Source organism: Pleurodeles waltl, chromosome 8 (assembly GCF_031143425.1).
Source record: "Pleurodeles waltl isolate 20211129_DDA chromosome 8, aPleWal1.hap1.20221129, whole genome shotgun sequence".
Lineage (NCBI taxonomy): Eukaryota > Metazoa > Chordata > Amphibia > Caudata > Salamandridae > Pleurodeles > Pleurodeles waltl.
Genome location: NC_090447.1, coordinates 1,132,305,934 through 1,132,321,015, shown reverse-complemented (window position 1 = coordinate 1,132,321,015; position 15,082 = coordinate 1,132,305,934). Strand labels below are relative to the sequence as shown.

Sequence of the window (15,082 nt, the reverse complement as noted above, 5' to 3'; positions counted from 1 at the left end):
GCATCATATAAGTCCCATGCATCAGCATCATCCGGTGTCATCCCAGTATGTGTGGGTGACTGCATTATAGGTGTTCCCACTGGTGACAGTTGTGGTGAGTGCGGTGGGGACGGTTGTGGTGAGACCATTGGTGGTGGAGATTGGTCTCTAACCACTTTTGCCTTAGGTTGCATTTCTGTCTCCCGAAATGCAAGCTTCCTTTTTGATTTGAGTGGAGGTAAAGTTTGTATTTTGCCAGTCTCTTTTTGGATATGTAACCTCCTTTGTGTATGGTCAGGTTCTTCTATACCTAACTCTTGCAAGAATCGATGTCTTTCCTTGAGTTGGCTGGAAAGTTCTTGCTCTTCTGTATAAGAGCTTCTTTTTGGCTCTGATGCTGCTTTTTTCGGTACGGAAGTTTCTGCGATAAAAGTATTTTTCTGTTCAGAGGAGATTTTTCGGGGTTTAGTCGATTCGATCACTCGGTGTCGAGATCATTCGGTGCCGGATTCTCGACTGGAGTCGGAAGTCTTTGGCAACTCTTTGGCCTTTTTCGGTGCCGATGTTTGGTCACCTTCCTTTCGGTGGGTTGAGCCATGGCCTGATGGTGGTGGCGTCCCCATGGCCTTAAATGTTTTTGTATGAACCTTACTTTGGGACGGGTCAGGTTTACTCACGGTTCGTTGCACCGTCAAGGGTCGTTCACTTTCGGATTCATCCGAGTCCGTCTCTTGGATGGAGATACTTTCCTCCTCTTGGACATTAAGCTGTTCTTTCAGTTTCGACGCCATTTGCAGTCTTCTTGCGCGTCGATCTCGCAAGGTCTTTTTCGATCGAAATGCTCGGCAAGCTTCATAGGTATCCTCTCTGTGTTCAGGTGACAAACACAGGTTACAGACCCGGTGCTGGTCTGTGTAAGGATACTTTGCGTGGCACTTAGGACAGAAACTGAAGGGGGTCCGGTCCATTAGTCTGGGACGACGGGTGTGGTCGGTCCGACCAGGCCTCGGTGAAGAATGGAAGCCCCGAAGGGCCGCCGAAGCGGTCTTGATGTCGGTGCCAATACACTAACAATAACCCGGTACTGAGCGATAACAATACAGTCAAATTTTCAATACTTTAGCTAACTTTCCCGGGTCGAAATACGGAGCGAAGAGGAACACGTCCGAACCCGATGGCGGAAAGAAAACAATCTAAGATGGAGTCGACGCCCATGCGCAATGGAGCCGAAAGGGAGGAGTCACTCGGTCCCGTGACTCGAAAAGACTTCTTCGAAGAAAAACAACTTGTAACACTCCGAGCCCAACACTAGATGGCAGGATAATGCACCTCATGTGTATCTGCAGCTACACATGCCACCGAACATATATATATATGGAAGATGTCACTTACCCAGTGTACATCTGTTTGTGGCATATGGTGCTGCAGATTCAGATGCTATGCATAGCTCTTCCGACATCTAGTGTTGGGTTCGGAGTGTTAAAAGTTGTTTTTCTTCGAAGAAGTCTTTTCGGAGTCACAGGATCGAGTGACTCCTCCTCTCGGTCCCATTGCGCATGGGCATCAACTCCATTGTTAGACTGTTTTCCCGCAGAGGGTGAAGGAAGGAGTGATAGAGTATAGAAATACAGAGATGTCCATGCAAATGTATATACATATGTACAAATGTTAAAAACAAACGACAACAGTCTTCCAGGGAGGAGGGAGGGTGCATGTGAATCTGCAGCACTACATGCCACGAACAGATGTGCACTGGGTAAGTGACATTTTCCATCCGATGGCATGTGTAGCTGCAGATAAACATGCTAAGAATAGACTTCAAAGCATTTAGTCCTCCCAAAAAATAGTGGCGGCTAGCCTTTAGGAGTTGAAGTTGTTTGAAATAGTGTTCTTAAGACAGCTTCGCCTACAACAGCCTGTTACTGTGAAAAAACATCAACACAATAGTGTTTTGTAAACGTATGAGGAGTTGACCATGTGGCCGCCTTACATATTTAAGCCAGTGGTATGTTTCCTAAAAATGCTATTGATGCACCTTTCTTTCTTGTAGAATGTGCTTTGGGAGTGATTATAAGTTGTCTCTTTGCTTTGATGTAGCATGTTTGTATGCATCTAACAATCCATCTTGCTAGGCCTTGTTTAGATATAGGATTGTGTTTATGTGGTTGTTAAAAGGCAAGGAAAAGTTGTTTTGTTTTCCTAAAATCTTTAGTTCTATCTATGAAGTACATAAGAGGTCTTCTGAGATCTAGAGTATGAAGAGCTCTTTCTGCCACAGAATCTGGCTGTGGAAAGAAGACTGGCAATTCCACTGTTTGGTTGATGTGAAAAGGAGATACTACTTTTGGATTTGTCCTAAGTACAACTTTATGTTTGTGTACTTTGAAGAAAGGTTCCTCAAGAGTGAACGCCTGTATTCTAACCCTTCATAAAGAAGTAATAGCTACAAGGAAGGCAACTTTCCATGTTAAAAACATAATTTGACAAGAATGCATGGGTTCAACATGTGGGCCCATGAGCCTGGTAAGTACGATATTTAAGTTCCAGGAAGGACCAGGTTGTGTTCTAGGTGGAATAATAAATTTTAACCCTTCCACGAAGGCTCTAATCACTGAAACTCTGAACAGAGAAGTGTGTTTAATATTTTGTAAATACGCAGATATTTCAGTAAGGTAGATTTTGATCGATGAGAAAGCTAAATTAGATTTTTGCAAATGAATTAAGTAGCATACAAAATCTTGTATAGATGCTGTAAGTGGATCAGTGTTTTTGGATTGACCGTAGTAGACAAATCTTTTCCATCTGTTAGCATAACATTGTCTAGTAGCAGGTTTACGTGCCTGCTTAATCACTTCCATACATTCTGATGGAAGTTTTAGGTAACCAAATTCTATGACTTCAGGAGCCAAATCGCTAAATTGGAAGCATTGGGGTTTGGGTGCCTGATCTGACCTTTGTTCTGTGTTAAGAAATCTGGTCTGTTTGGGAGTTTGGAATGAGGTACTACAGACAGGTCTAGGAGTGTTGTGTACCAATGTTGACGTGCCCATGTTGGGCTATGAGTATCATGGTCAGGGATGTCTGATGTAGTTTGCTGACCAGAAACGGAAGGAGTGGGAGAGGGGGAAAAGCATAAGCAAATATCCCTGACCAATTGATCCACAGAGCATTGCCCTTGGATAGGGGATGTGGGTGTCTGAATGCAAAGTTATGGCATTTTGTGTTTTTGCTTTTTGCGAATAGGTCTATTTCTGGTTCTCCCCACTTTTGAAAGTACTTCTGAAGTACTTGGGAGTAAATCTCCCATTCGTGAGTTTGTTGGTGATTCCTGCTTAGAAGATCTGCTGTCTATTCCTGGAACGTATTCTGCTAATAGATGAAAGTGATTGTGAATTGCCAATTTCCATATTGTCTGGGCTAGTAGAGATAGCTGAGATGAATGTGTCCCACTCTGTTTTTTGAGGTAATACATGGCGGTCCTGTTGTCTGTTTTTATCAGAACAGTTTTCTGTTTGAGAATAGGTTGAAACGCTTTTAGGGCAAGAACCACAACCAATAATTCTAGGTGGTTTATGTGAAATAGTTTCTGTTTGGGATCCCATTCCCCTAGAATAGTATGATTGTTGAGATGAGCTCCCCGACCTATGATTGATGAGTCTGTTGTTATTATGGTCTGAGGCACGGCGTCTTGAAATGACCGCCCATTCATTAGATTGCTGAGATTCCACCATTGAATGGACGTATGCGTTTGCCGGTCCATCAACACTAGATCTTGAAGTTGACCGTGTGCCTGAGACCATTGTTGTGAGAGGCATTGTTGTAAAGGCCTCACGTTTAGTCTTGCATGTGGAACTATGGCTATGCAGGATGCCATCATCCCTAGAATTTTCATGATAATTTTTACAGTGTATTGTTGATTTGGTTGTATATGGGGGATGAAATTCTGGAAAGCCTGTATCCTTTGTGTATTTGGATATGCTAGGGCTTTTTGAGTGTTTAGAATAGCACCTAGGTAAGGTTGTACCTGTGCTGGATGAAGGAGTGATTTTTGATAATTTAGAGTGAACCCTAGTGTATGCAGGGTTTCTATTACATACTGAGCGTGTTGTTGGCATTGTGGAAAATTGTTTGATTTTATTAGCCAATCATAGATATGGAATGACGTGAATGCGTTGTCTTCTTAAGTAGGCTGCAACTACTGCTAGACATTTTGTGAACACTCTTGGAGCTGCTATGCAGAACAGCAAAACGTTGAATTGCTGTAGTCTTCCTCCCACAGAAGATGTGTGTTGCGGAGGGGTGGGAAGGAAGTCACTGCTTGGATGGTATAGTGGCTTGCTTTGAGGCTTGGAACTTGCCTCGGTTTCTGAAATATTGTCCTCTGTAGGACCCTCTAAATCCCCCTCTTTGATATTGTGTTGGTTGTTCCTGCTTTGCCTGGGAGGTAGAAGCTTCAGAGGATTGTGGCTTAAATCCTCCTCTAAACTGTGGTCTGCGAAAGGAGCCTCTATATAGTGTGGCATATAAAGCCCCCATTACCTTTGCAGTATCGGAGTGTTTTCTCAGCTTTTCTATAGTGGTGTCCACTTCAGGCCCAAATAAATGTTTTTTTATCGAAAGGCATGTTAAGTACTGCCTGTTGAATTTCTGGTTTAAAACCAGAGGAACGTAGCCATGCATGCCTTCTAATTGTAATAGCAATATTGACACTCCTTGCAGCTGTATCAGCAGCATCAAGGGCAGACCTGATCTGATTATTACTTATAGCCTGTCCCTTTTCTACAACCTGTTGTCCCCTTTTTTGATGCTCTTTTGGGAGGTGCTGTATGAATCCTTCCATCTCATTGCAATGGGCTCTATTATATCTGGCAATTGCTTGCGAATTTGCAATTTGCCATTGGTTAGCCGTTTGCTTGGCTACTCTCTTGCCAGCAGCATTAAACTTATTACTTTCGTTATCAGGAGGAGGAGCATCTCCTTATGACTGGATGGTGGCTCTTTTTCAGGCCGCACTGACTACTACTGAGTCCGGAGGAACCTGATGTGTGATGTAGTCTGGGTCCATAGGGGCAGGTTTATATTTTTGGTCAATTCTAGGGGTAATCATTCTAGCTTTGACAGGCTCACTAAAAATGTGGTCAGCATTTTTGAGCATGCCAGGCAACATTGGGAGACACTGGTATCTGGAGTGAGTAGAAGACAGAGTGTTAACTAAAAAATATTCCTCCCGGGGTTCAGAATGCATAAGCACCCCATGGCAAGCAGCTGCCTTAGAAACTACCCGAGTGTAGGCAGTAGTGTCCTCTGGTGGAGAAGGCTTGGATGGGTAGAGGTCAGGATCATTGTAATGGGATCAGGATCATACAGATCCCAAGGATCCACTGTATTTCCATGCAAGTATAGTGAGTGTGTTGGAGAAGGCAATGGTGGTAGACTATTGTGAGGAGGTGAAAAAGAGAGCTGTGGAGAGTGAGGAGGAGAAGTAGGGAGAGGTGCTGGTTTCTCCTTTTGCTTCTGAACCTTTGCTGGTGGTTGAGTCTAATTCCTCTTGAAAGGGCAGCTTTCTTTTAGTCTTTAAAGGAGGTGCAGTGAGAATTCTACCAGTCTCTTTAGGTATATGGATTCTTGATTGTCTTTCATCCATAACCTCCAATACTGGTTCAATCTCAGTCTCTTCTCCTGAAGCTTTGTGAGATTCTTGCATCGGCTTCGAGATTTGTTTAAGTTTACTCAAAAGTCCTTGTTCCTCTGTGTATGAGGATTTTTTATGTTCCGATGTTTGAATCTTTTTCAGTCCTGAAAATGAAGTCGGCTGTTGTAACTCTGAAGCAGGGCGTCAAATCTTCGACTCCGAAAAGTGAGGATGCTTGCTAGAGTCTGAGGTGGAAGTGCTCACTGACTTACTCGACTCCGAAGTGGATGGAGGAGTGGCATTTTTGGGCACCGAGCCCAAAGGTCGGTCGCCGACAGTCTTTTTTCGGGCCGCACCATGGCCTTCCAGCAGTGGTGTACCCAAGGCCTTTGACTGTTTTTTATATATGGGCGTAGGGGCAGACGTGCTCACGTGCTGGCCAGCAGTGATTGGTTTATCATCTTCCGAGTCTTGCTCGGAGTCTGTGTCTCAGATGGAGACTGTCTGGGCCTGCTCTTCCTCCATGACGACGAGATGTTCAGTGCTTTTCTACACCATTTCTAGTCTTCGGGCCCTGCGATCTCTCAAGGTCTTCTTCGATCAAAACGATCGACAGGCTTCACAATCTTCTTCTCGATAGTCCGGAGAAAGGCGCAAATTACAAACAAGATGTTGGTCTGCATATGGGAACTTCGCGTGGCACCGACTGCAGAATCGAAGTGGAGTATGATCCATCGGGCTTTCCACGCGGTAGGCCCAAATTGGCCTGAGTCGGGCGCACGCACCCGAAAGGGCGAAAATTAGATTCCGACGGTACTACCGGTTCGATGCTAGATGGAAACGCGATCGAAACAATACTGACGATTTAATAGGTTTTCTAAGGTTTTTCCGATTCGAAATCTCGGAGCGAGAGGAAACACGTCCGAACCAGACAGCGGAAAGAAAATAATCTAACAATGGAGTCGATGCCCATGCACACTGTAGCTGAGGAGTCACTCGATCCCGTGACTCCGAAAATACTTCCTCGAAGAAAAGCATCTTGTAACACTACGAGCCCAACACTAGATGTCGGAAGAGCTATGCATAGTATGTGTATCTGCAGCTACACATGCCATCGCACACACACACACACACACACACATATATCTATATATATATATATATATATATATATATATATATATATATATATTTAAACATTTCTGGAGACACAACTCAGCATGATGGAAAGATTCTCAGATTGTAATTAAAAGGAAAAAAAAGAGGAAGTATACTACTGATATCCCTCTATTGCAGTAGTAAGTGTTCAAAGAGACTGTGACAAACAGGAACAGGAACAGGAAGTCAGTGCATTGCTCAGTTTACATTAAATGATCAGCCCAGTCACTAATTTGAAGAACAAACACATGTAAATCAGGGAGTGCTGCAGGAAGTGTAGAGTACCAGCACAACTCAAACTTATTGGGGAAACATCCTTCCCAGACACAAAAATAATAAAATTTCTATCAAAATTACTTACACGGTTGCAATGTTTGTTCCAAGCCTTTATAATAGGTCCAATTTTCTGCATTACGATTAATCAATGCTCGATAAACAGCAGAAGCTTCTTTTAATCTTCCAAGCTTCAAAAACACCTCTCCTACAAATAAAGTAAACAAATTACATGAAACAAATTCATTTACAAGTCAAAAGTAGTAGAAAAAGCTCAATATGATAGGCCTGAGGACAGAAAAATTTGAAGAAACAAACAAACAGTTTCCCTTATTTTCTTTGCTATACAAGTAGCAGCCTGTTGGAATGGAAAAAGTCCCTCATATGACGCCCTGAGTGTCCCACCTGCAATGATGTCTGGATTTCTGGTGCTGATTTGTATTGTCAAGGGCAAACACAGATCATGGTGTACACACCATGACACAGGCCTGTCTCATGTTTGGCAGTCTTGTTGGACCAGGAGGAGCGCCCAGAGCGCTACCCTGTTAACAGTGAAATGCTACAACCTTTCCCAGGAGATAAGCAGCATGAGTGTTGCTGTGGCAGCATAAATTGTAGTTACCAGTAAAACTGAACAGGCCTTTTTACCTTTGTCACTGGAGTGAGGCGTATCGGTTCACTCATGTAAAGTTCCACTACTGTGTGCTTTACCCACTCTTGGCCTACATCAAGTTAGTATGCAGTGCTGTGCAGTACGTGTATTGTATGGATGATGGGTGCATGTGTGCCTGTGAATGCTACGATACACACAGTACTGTGGCTGACATCCAGATGTGAACATGTTGTGCAGCTGTCGGATTCTCTCCTGCTGTGACAGACTGCTATCTGGAGAAAAGGCAGGGCAGAGATGAAAGGAAAGTTCCCACACAAACATCAAAAACTAAGACCCTAAATCACATTTGGTGGCTGGAAATGGACTACGGAAGGGAAACTCGAGGTCCCCAAAATAGTAAACAATCAAGCAGCCAGACGGGCTTTGCGAGGAGAGGTGGCCTTGCAAGTCTTCTGCCTGTGACCAGGGCTGGAGGCCAAGGACTGCCAGTCTCCCAGATGGGTGAGGAGACATCACTCAGACATCCAAGACTACGCGCTCCTTGAGGATTAGTGCATGCTTGCTTGGCACAGCCAGTGAGCCCTATGAGAAAAAGAAGAGCGCAACAGGAAGCAAAGTCCAGTATGAGAACCTGTCAATTGCATCCCTGGAGCTAAAGTGTGATGAGGCAGGTGGTGCATTTATCGAGGCATTGCCTGTGTACAGGTTCAAGTCGATGATCCTGTGTGCCAGAAAGGGTCATCACGAAGTTAGCCATGCTGAACAGACCATCTCCGTGTGTGATGTCTATTGTATTTATTGTAATAGTATTTCTATAGCGCTTACTACCCCTGACGAGGCGAAGCGCTTTTCGGTAAGTAGCACGCTACTCTGGAACCCAACAAGAATTAGTGATGGATTAGTATCGGGAAATAATGAGTACAGTTTTAGTATTATTATGAGTTAATTTGAGCAGCAGATATGAGAGTTTGTTAGTTAGATTGACTGGAGTAATGGAGGGGTGGAGGAGGAAAGAAATCCAGAAGTGTTAATTGGGAGTATATCCTTCATTTACTCAACCCAAAGACTTGGGATGAGTATAGGGGGATGGAGGAGGGAAGAGTATGTGGAAGGGTTAGGGAGAGCATGGTAGCAGGGTGAGATAAAGGGAGAATTTAGTAGGGTTGTGTGGGAGGTCACGGTAGTAGAGTGAGGTTTGGTGAGTTAGATATGGAAGCGGAGGGAAGAGCTTAGGCAGAGTTATTTAGGAGATGAAAGTAGTAGAAAGGATTTGGGATGAGTCAGAGTGGGAATGGAGGATAGTTTGATAGAGACTTGACATATGATGAGGGGTAGATAAGTGTGATAAGATGAGAGCAGGAATTCATAGATATCTAGTATATAACGACCACCCAGGAGTCATGCAATAACCCATGAACATGGCAAGCACAGAAACAACATATACACATACATGCGTACATACATATATATACATACACACACACATGAATACACACACATATGCACATACAATACACAATTAGAACCGTGGGTAAATATACTTAGTCAAACAGGTTTAAAGAGTGTGTGTGTATTTTATTGTTATGACATAGTAGCGATACATATTTTCTAAAGAACTATACATAACTAGAAATATACACATAATCAGAAAAAATTATTTATCAACATAGGCATATGCAGTCCATAGTTGTTTGAATATGGTGGTTATGAAGGAAAGAGCCAACTCTTGAGTAGTTTTCTGAAGACAAGAAAGTTATCTGTGGCTCTTATAGTTGGGGGTAATGAATTCCATAGTTTGGCTGCTTGAACAGAGAAGGATGTACCACCTATCGTCTTTTTCTTGTATGGTGGTGTTCTAAGGCGGGGTGCCAATCTTGAGCGGAGGTTTCTATGTTGGATGTATTTGGTTATTTTGTTTCTGATAAAAAGCGGTCCTGTTCCATGTATACCTTAGTGGGTGATACAAAGCAGCTTGAAAGTGCATCTTCTGGAAACGGGTAACCAGTGTAGTGCTCTCAAGGCAGGGGAGATGTGGGCTTGTGGCTTTACATGTAATAGTAGCCTGGCTGTGGAATTCTGGATACGTTGTAGTTTTTTCATAATAGATAGAGATGATCCATTGTAGAGGCCATTGACATAATCCAGTTTGGACAGTACAAGCGAGATAGTAGCTTGCACCTTGTGTGGAAATCCGAGGTGGGGGCAGATGCGTCGTAAAGTCTTCAAGGTGATGAAGCTTGTTTGTGCTAATTTGTCCACTTGGGCATTCAGAGTTAACTTGGAATCCATGGTGATTCCTAGGTTTTTAACTTCCTTGGATAATTGAGGAGGTGGTCCAAGATCGTCAGGCCAGACGGTCATCATTTTTCCAGTCACCACATATGAGTATTTCTGTTTTGGAGGTATTTAGTTTGAGATGGCTCCAGGTCATCCACTGATCAACAGCTCTGAGGCAACTGAAGATTTGTGAGTTTTCAATGTTTTTGGGGCATTCTAATTTAAGTAGTATTTGTGTGTCATATGCATAGTTGTAGCATGTGAGATGGAAATCATTGATCAGTTCTGATAAAGATATCATGTAGATGTTGAAAAGCAAAGGTGAGATGATTGATCCTTGGGGGACCCCTGCTTTTGTGAGGTAGGGTTCGGACGAGAAGGGGGGGACGAGTGGATGATATTAGAACTTTTTTGAAGATAGGAATTAATCCAGTCGAGAGCAATCCCTTGTATGCCGGCTTTGTGGAGTCTTTGAATTAGGGTGTCATGGTCAACCATATCAAAGGCAGCTGAGAGGTCCAAGAGAAGTAGTGCAGCAACTCCATTGCGGTCGACTCTATTTTTAAGATCATCCCAGATTGCTATGAGTGCCGATTCAGTGCTTCTTCCTGGGCGGAATCCAGTTTGGAAGTCTGAAAGTATGAAATTGTCTTCAATGAATTGCGACATCTGGGCGAATGCTGCTCTTTCTATCAATTTGCCCAGGAAACGTCCATTTGTGATTGGTCTGTAGTTGTTGGGGTCTTGCGGGTCTAGGTTTGTTTTCTTTAATAACGGTCATATGTATGCCTTTTTCAGGTCTACAGGAAAAGTTCCTGAAGTTAAAGAGTTGTTGATGATTCTTCATACAGGTGTGGCAGCAGAAGTAGACAGAAGAATGTTTCTGAAGATTTGTGGTGGGCAAGGGTCCGAAGGGCAACCAGAAGATCTGCTTGCTTTGACCAAATCCATAAATTCACCTTGGATTATTTGTTTGAAGGACTGTAGAGGTTGGGTGGGTTTATTCCTAGAGGGTATTTTAGGAAAGTGGGTGGTGCTGATGTTTTTCCTCTGTTTTAAATAGGAGTCTAATGTGCCTGCCTTGGTTGTGTAGTGAATTGCCAATTTGTTTGTGAAATTCATTGAGAATTTTATAAAATTCCTTGGTTGTAGATTGAGCATTTTGAATTCTGTGTGAGTAGTACCTTTTTTTAAGCTTTTTTCATTGATGTTTTGTATATTCTGTTAAGTTTGTGCAGCTGCAGTTTGTCTTTCTGATTTGTTGCTTTATCTTTAAGTTCTGTGTTTCTCCAAGGTGTTGGTTTTCTTTTGTCGTGTTTAGTTTTTCTGAGTGGTATTAGGTTATCAAAAGCTTCCTGTAGCCACTCAAAGTTTTGGCACAGAATTAATTGTATCTAGATCTGTGTTGGCTGCTAGTTGTTTTTCTAAGTCATCCAAATTGAGTTTGCTCCATGGTCGATAGGTGTTTGTATCTAAGTAGTTGTGGGGTGTTGTTGATTTGTGGAGTTTTATGTCGGAAAGTTATCAAATGGTGGTCTGACCAAGTGATTGGCGTGATGCTATGAATAGTGACTAGTTCAGGCTTAGCAAAAATGACATCTAGGATGTGTCCAGCGATGTGCGTGGGATTGTGTACAATCTGATGTAGGTTCAATGCGACTAGGCCAGTGGTGATAGCTTTTGGATGGGGCATATTGGGTTTGTCAATCCAAATGTTTAGATCCACAAGAATTCATAGGTTTGAGACTGTGTCTAGAAAAGCATCTGGGAATGTGGAGTTGTTAGGAGGAGGTCTGTAAAGGAGGAGAAAGTTACAGGAGGAAGTTGGAGTAGGGTGGCATCTGGTAAGGAGGGCTTCACAACCTTGTATGGAGATGTCTGTTTTACTGAGGTTCAATGCCTGTTTGAATATAAAAGCTAGTCCACCTCCTCTCTTGCCTATACAGTTCTGTGTGATGGTTTGATAGCCTGGATCAACGGCTTCGTGCAACACTGGGGCCATGTCATCTCCCAACCAGGATTCAGTTATGAATAGTAAGTAAGGTTGTGTGTCTGTGAGCAGGTCGTAGATGTGGTGCTTGTTTTTTTAGAGCGATCGAGCATTTATGAGCTGGCAGTTTAGAAAAGGTGTGTTAGTGGTAGTGTTGTTTTGCTTAGGAGAAGGGTAAGTAGTATATTATGAGCTTGAAGCAGGAGTGTTGCTCGTTGTGATAACTGTTTGAGGTTCACAATAGTCTTGCTTTTCAATATAGTATTCCTCTTCCAGCAGGTTAAGGAGGCATTTTGTTGGGTCTGTGTGTGCGGGTGGTGGACTTGGTGGCTGAGAGAGCCATGAAGAGTGTACTGTTTTTTGTAGGGTAGTCTTATTATGTAATAGAGAAGGGGATGCGAGGTTGCTATGAGTGGCATGTTTTTTATTTTGTTTGCGTTTGTTTAGTGTGGATGGAGTATGGGTTAGGGGTGGTGGAGTAGCATGTGGATCATGATGTAAGACTCTAAATTGTGCAATGGAGGAGAGGCGAGTTAATGAAAGTTGCTGGGTTGGGGTGCTTGTGGTAGGTGTTTGGGAAGAGTGAGAAAGTAGGGGTGGAGATAGGATGGAATTTGTATTCTTTGTGTATGGTAAACCATTGATTTTTACCTTGTGATGGCACCAAAAGTATCTGACTGGAGTAAAGGCCAGAATGCAGCAAGGAGCACTGGACATTTCCAGAAGCCTTCCTCCAGTTCAACTCTTCAAGTGGTGCTTTCAGCATCCCAAAAGCCCGAAATTCATCCAGGACAAGAAAGAAGTGCAAGGAAGATTAGGGAGACGTGGTGGATCACGTTTTCGTAGTGAAGGTCAAAACATCCCCGATGGTAGAAGATGGAGGCCACAATGAAAAGTGAGCTTGACCAGAGTAAGGGTCATGAAGTGTCTTGTCACCCAAGCATGCAGATGCGGAAGGGGAGGACTATGGGAAGGAGGTGGATTATCAGTAAACTCCAGAAGCTTTACAGAAGCGAAGAAGAGAGAGGCACGGTTTGCAACCTCAGGAATTGAGCCCAATGTGTTCCCTGGGGTAAAGCAACATTTGGCAGAGGAGACAGCTTGGGGACTGGGGAGTTGGGGGTCCTGTGGAGGCCATGGCTCCTCGGTGAAATGCTTGTTTTGCGATGGGAAAGGTGGGTTGAGGTGGAAGGGTGACGAATAGCTGGGGAATCATGGGAGAAGTTGGAGGGACACAGGGGAGATTAGGCAGGGATTAGCAGCAGCCCAGCCATTTTGCTGTGGGCTTCAAGGTGTTGTGGTGCAGCCACTCGGGGGGGGCATTGATCTGCGGCAACCAATACAGCAGCAGACTGTAAGCTAAGTTAATGGGCTGGGGACTCCAGTAAGCTGCACCTACTTTGCAGCTGTAAAGCTGTGACTGAAAGTGCATTCCGAGGACCAGTTCCCCTGAACCACATCACAAGGTAAATTGTCCCACTGAGGACAGTGTTAGCCTAAAATCTGACATATGTGCCTGCAGTCCTTGAAGTGTTCTGTTGAAAGTTAGAAGGAGACCTAATGCACTTACTAAGGGAGACTGAGGCTCCCAGAATAACTTTCTAGGCATTATGTATAACAGTTCATAATGAAGACATCGTCCTCTACCATACCCAAAATTATTATTATTATTGGGAGTCCCAACTAAAGGTGGAGACACCAGTGAAAGAGCCTTCCATTAGATTACAATGAGGCCAAACTGTATTACTTGTATGATCGGAGTGTTGGGGGTCAAGCTCTTGTGTACCACAACTTCTGAAGTCCAAGTTTGGAGGCTAGTCACCATCATATGAGGATGGAAAGATCACTGAAATGATCCAATGTGGACAGGTGAAGTTAAGTGGAAAGCTGTGCTGTTAAAGGGATTGTAAATAAGGGACATGATAGCAATTATCCTATGTCTTGGACAGGGCTGGGGTAGGTTATTTTAAATCTTTTCCATAGCTCCAGGCTTATGGATCACTGGCTCCAAACTCAGTTTTACAAACACCTGCGACCCAAACACCCATTCACTTTCCAATTCATTTACTGAACCACTAGCCTAGATTCAGTAAAAATGTGTTATAACATAATTAAAGTTGAGTTTGTGAAGGGGACAGTCTCTCTAATAACACTTGATCATTAATGCACACATTTGCTTATATGAGTTTGAAGAAAATGGGAAAGGAGTGTAGGCCTAGTGGAGGATATGGATTGGGAATCATCCCTAATGCTTCAGAGAGAGGAGGCAACCCAAGCCAGCATCAGGTTAATTTAACAGAGGGTTCTTTAACTTCACAGAGCTAACATAGGCCTAGGCACAAAAGAGTCACGCTCAAGGTGGTTAGGGGTACCGTCCTACACATTGCACATACATGGAGTAAAATCCAGTTGTTCTTAAGAGACGTGGGGAATGAGAGGTTTTGTATTCTGGGAGCCACAGTCCTGAAGATGCTGAAAGCCAAATAACTTTGTACATGCAGGCCCTCTGCTCCTAGGGGTTATTGGTAGCCAAGAGAGACGTAGCAAAGGAGCAAGGCATCTCATTTAGACCAACAATAAGATAGGTGGCATACTGGAATGGACCCTCACAAGAAGGCAGAGAGGTTGGAATTTGAGGCATGAAGCTGTCCAGGGGATGAAGGTAGGGAGGGGGATTGTGAAGATGGATGGCATATGATATGAATGTTGTTGGTGGTACACAAATGGCAGGGTAGGGATTAGCATGAAGTGCAATTTTACCCTTAAGTAAAGGACGGAGGGAGGGCTATTGCAAAGACTCCTGCACAGTGTTTGTATATTTTTGTACGGACTGACTAAAATGTTTCAATGTGAATATTTTAATTTTCAGGTGCCAATACTGTTTCAGGGTATTTTTTAAATTGTAAAAAGGGATGAAAAAAACTACAGCAAAATTCTGAACCGGTGTTAATCCTGGAGAGGAGTGGCCATATTGTGCATACAGAGCTTCAAGGTAGGATAGATTAATGACAGAGGAGACCTATTCCAAAGGAGATATGTCCTGGTGGTCCTGGAAGTGGCTGCCTTGAAGTGTTTGTCGGCATCTATTTATATATTAATTAATATTAATTGAGGCCTGAGCTGTTCCTACAAGGCACCATTTCCGAATACAAGGGTAGAT

At 43.4% G+C, this 15,082-nt stretch overlaps 1 protein-coding gene across 4 annotated transcripts in view; it reads right to left on the bottom strand.

The window, feature by feature from the left end:
- NAA16 (N-alpha-acetyltransferase 16, NatA auxiliary subunit) overlaps window positions 1–15,082 on the bottom strand; it is a 476,406-nt gene that overhangs the window by 335,243 nt on the left and 126,081 nt on the right. For all 4 annotated transcript variants that reach the window (XM_069205334.1, XM_069205337.1, XM_069205335.1 and 1 more), the window contains exon 7: window positions 7,131–7,250. In XM_069205334.1, coding sequence (XP_069061435.1) covers window positions 7,131–7,250 — 120 coding nt within the window. The remainder of the gene's footprint in view (window positions 1–7,130; window positions 7,251–15,082) is intronic.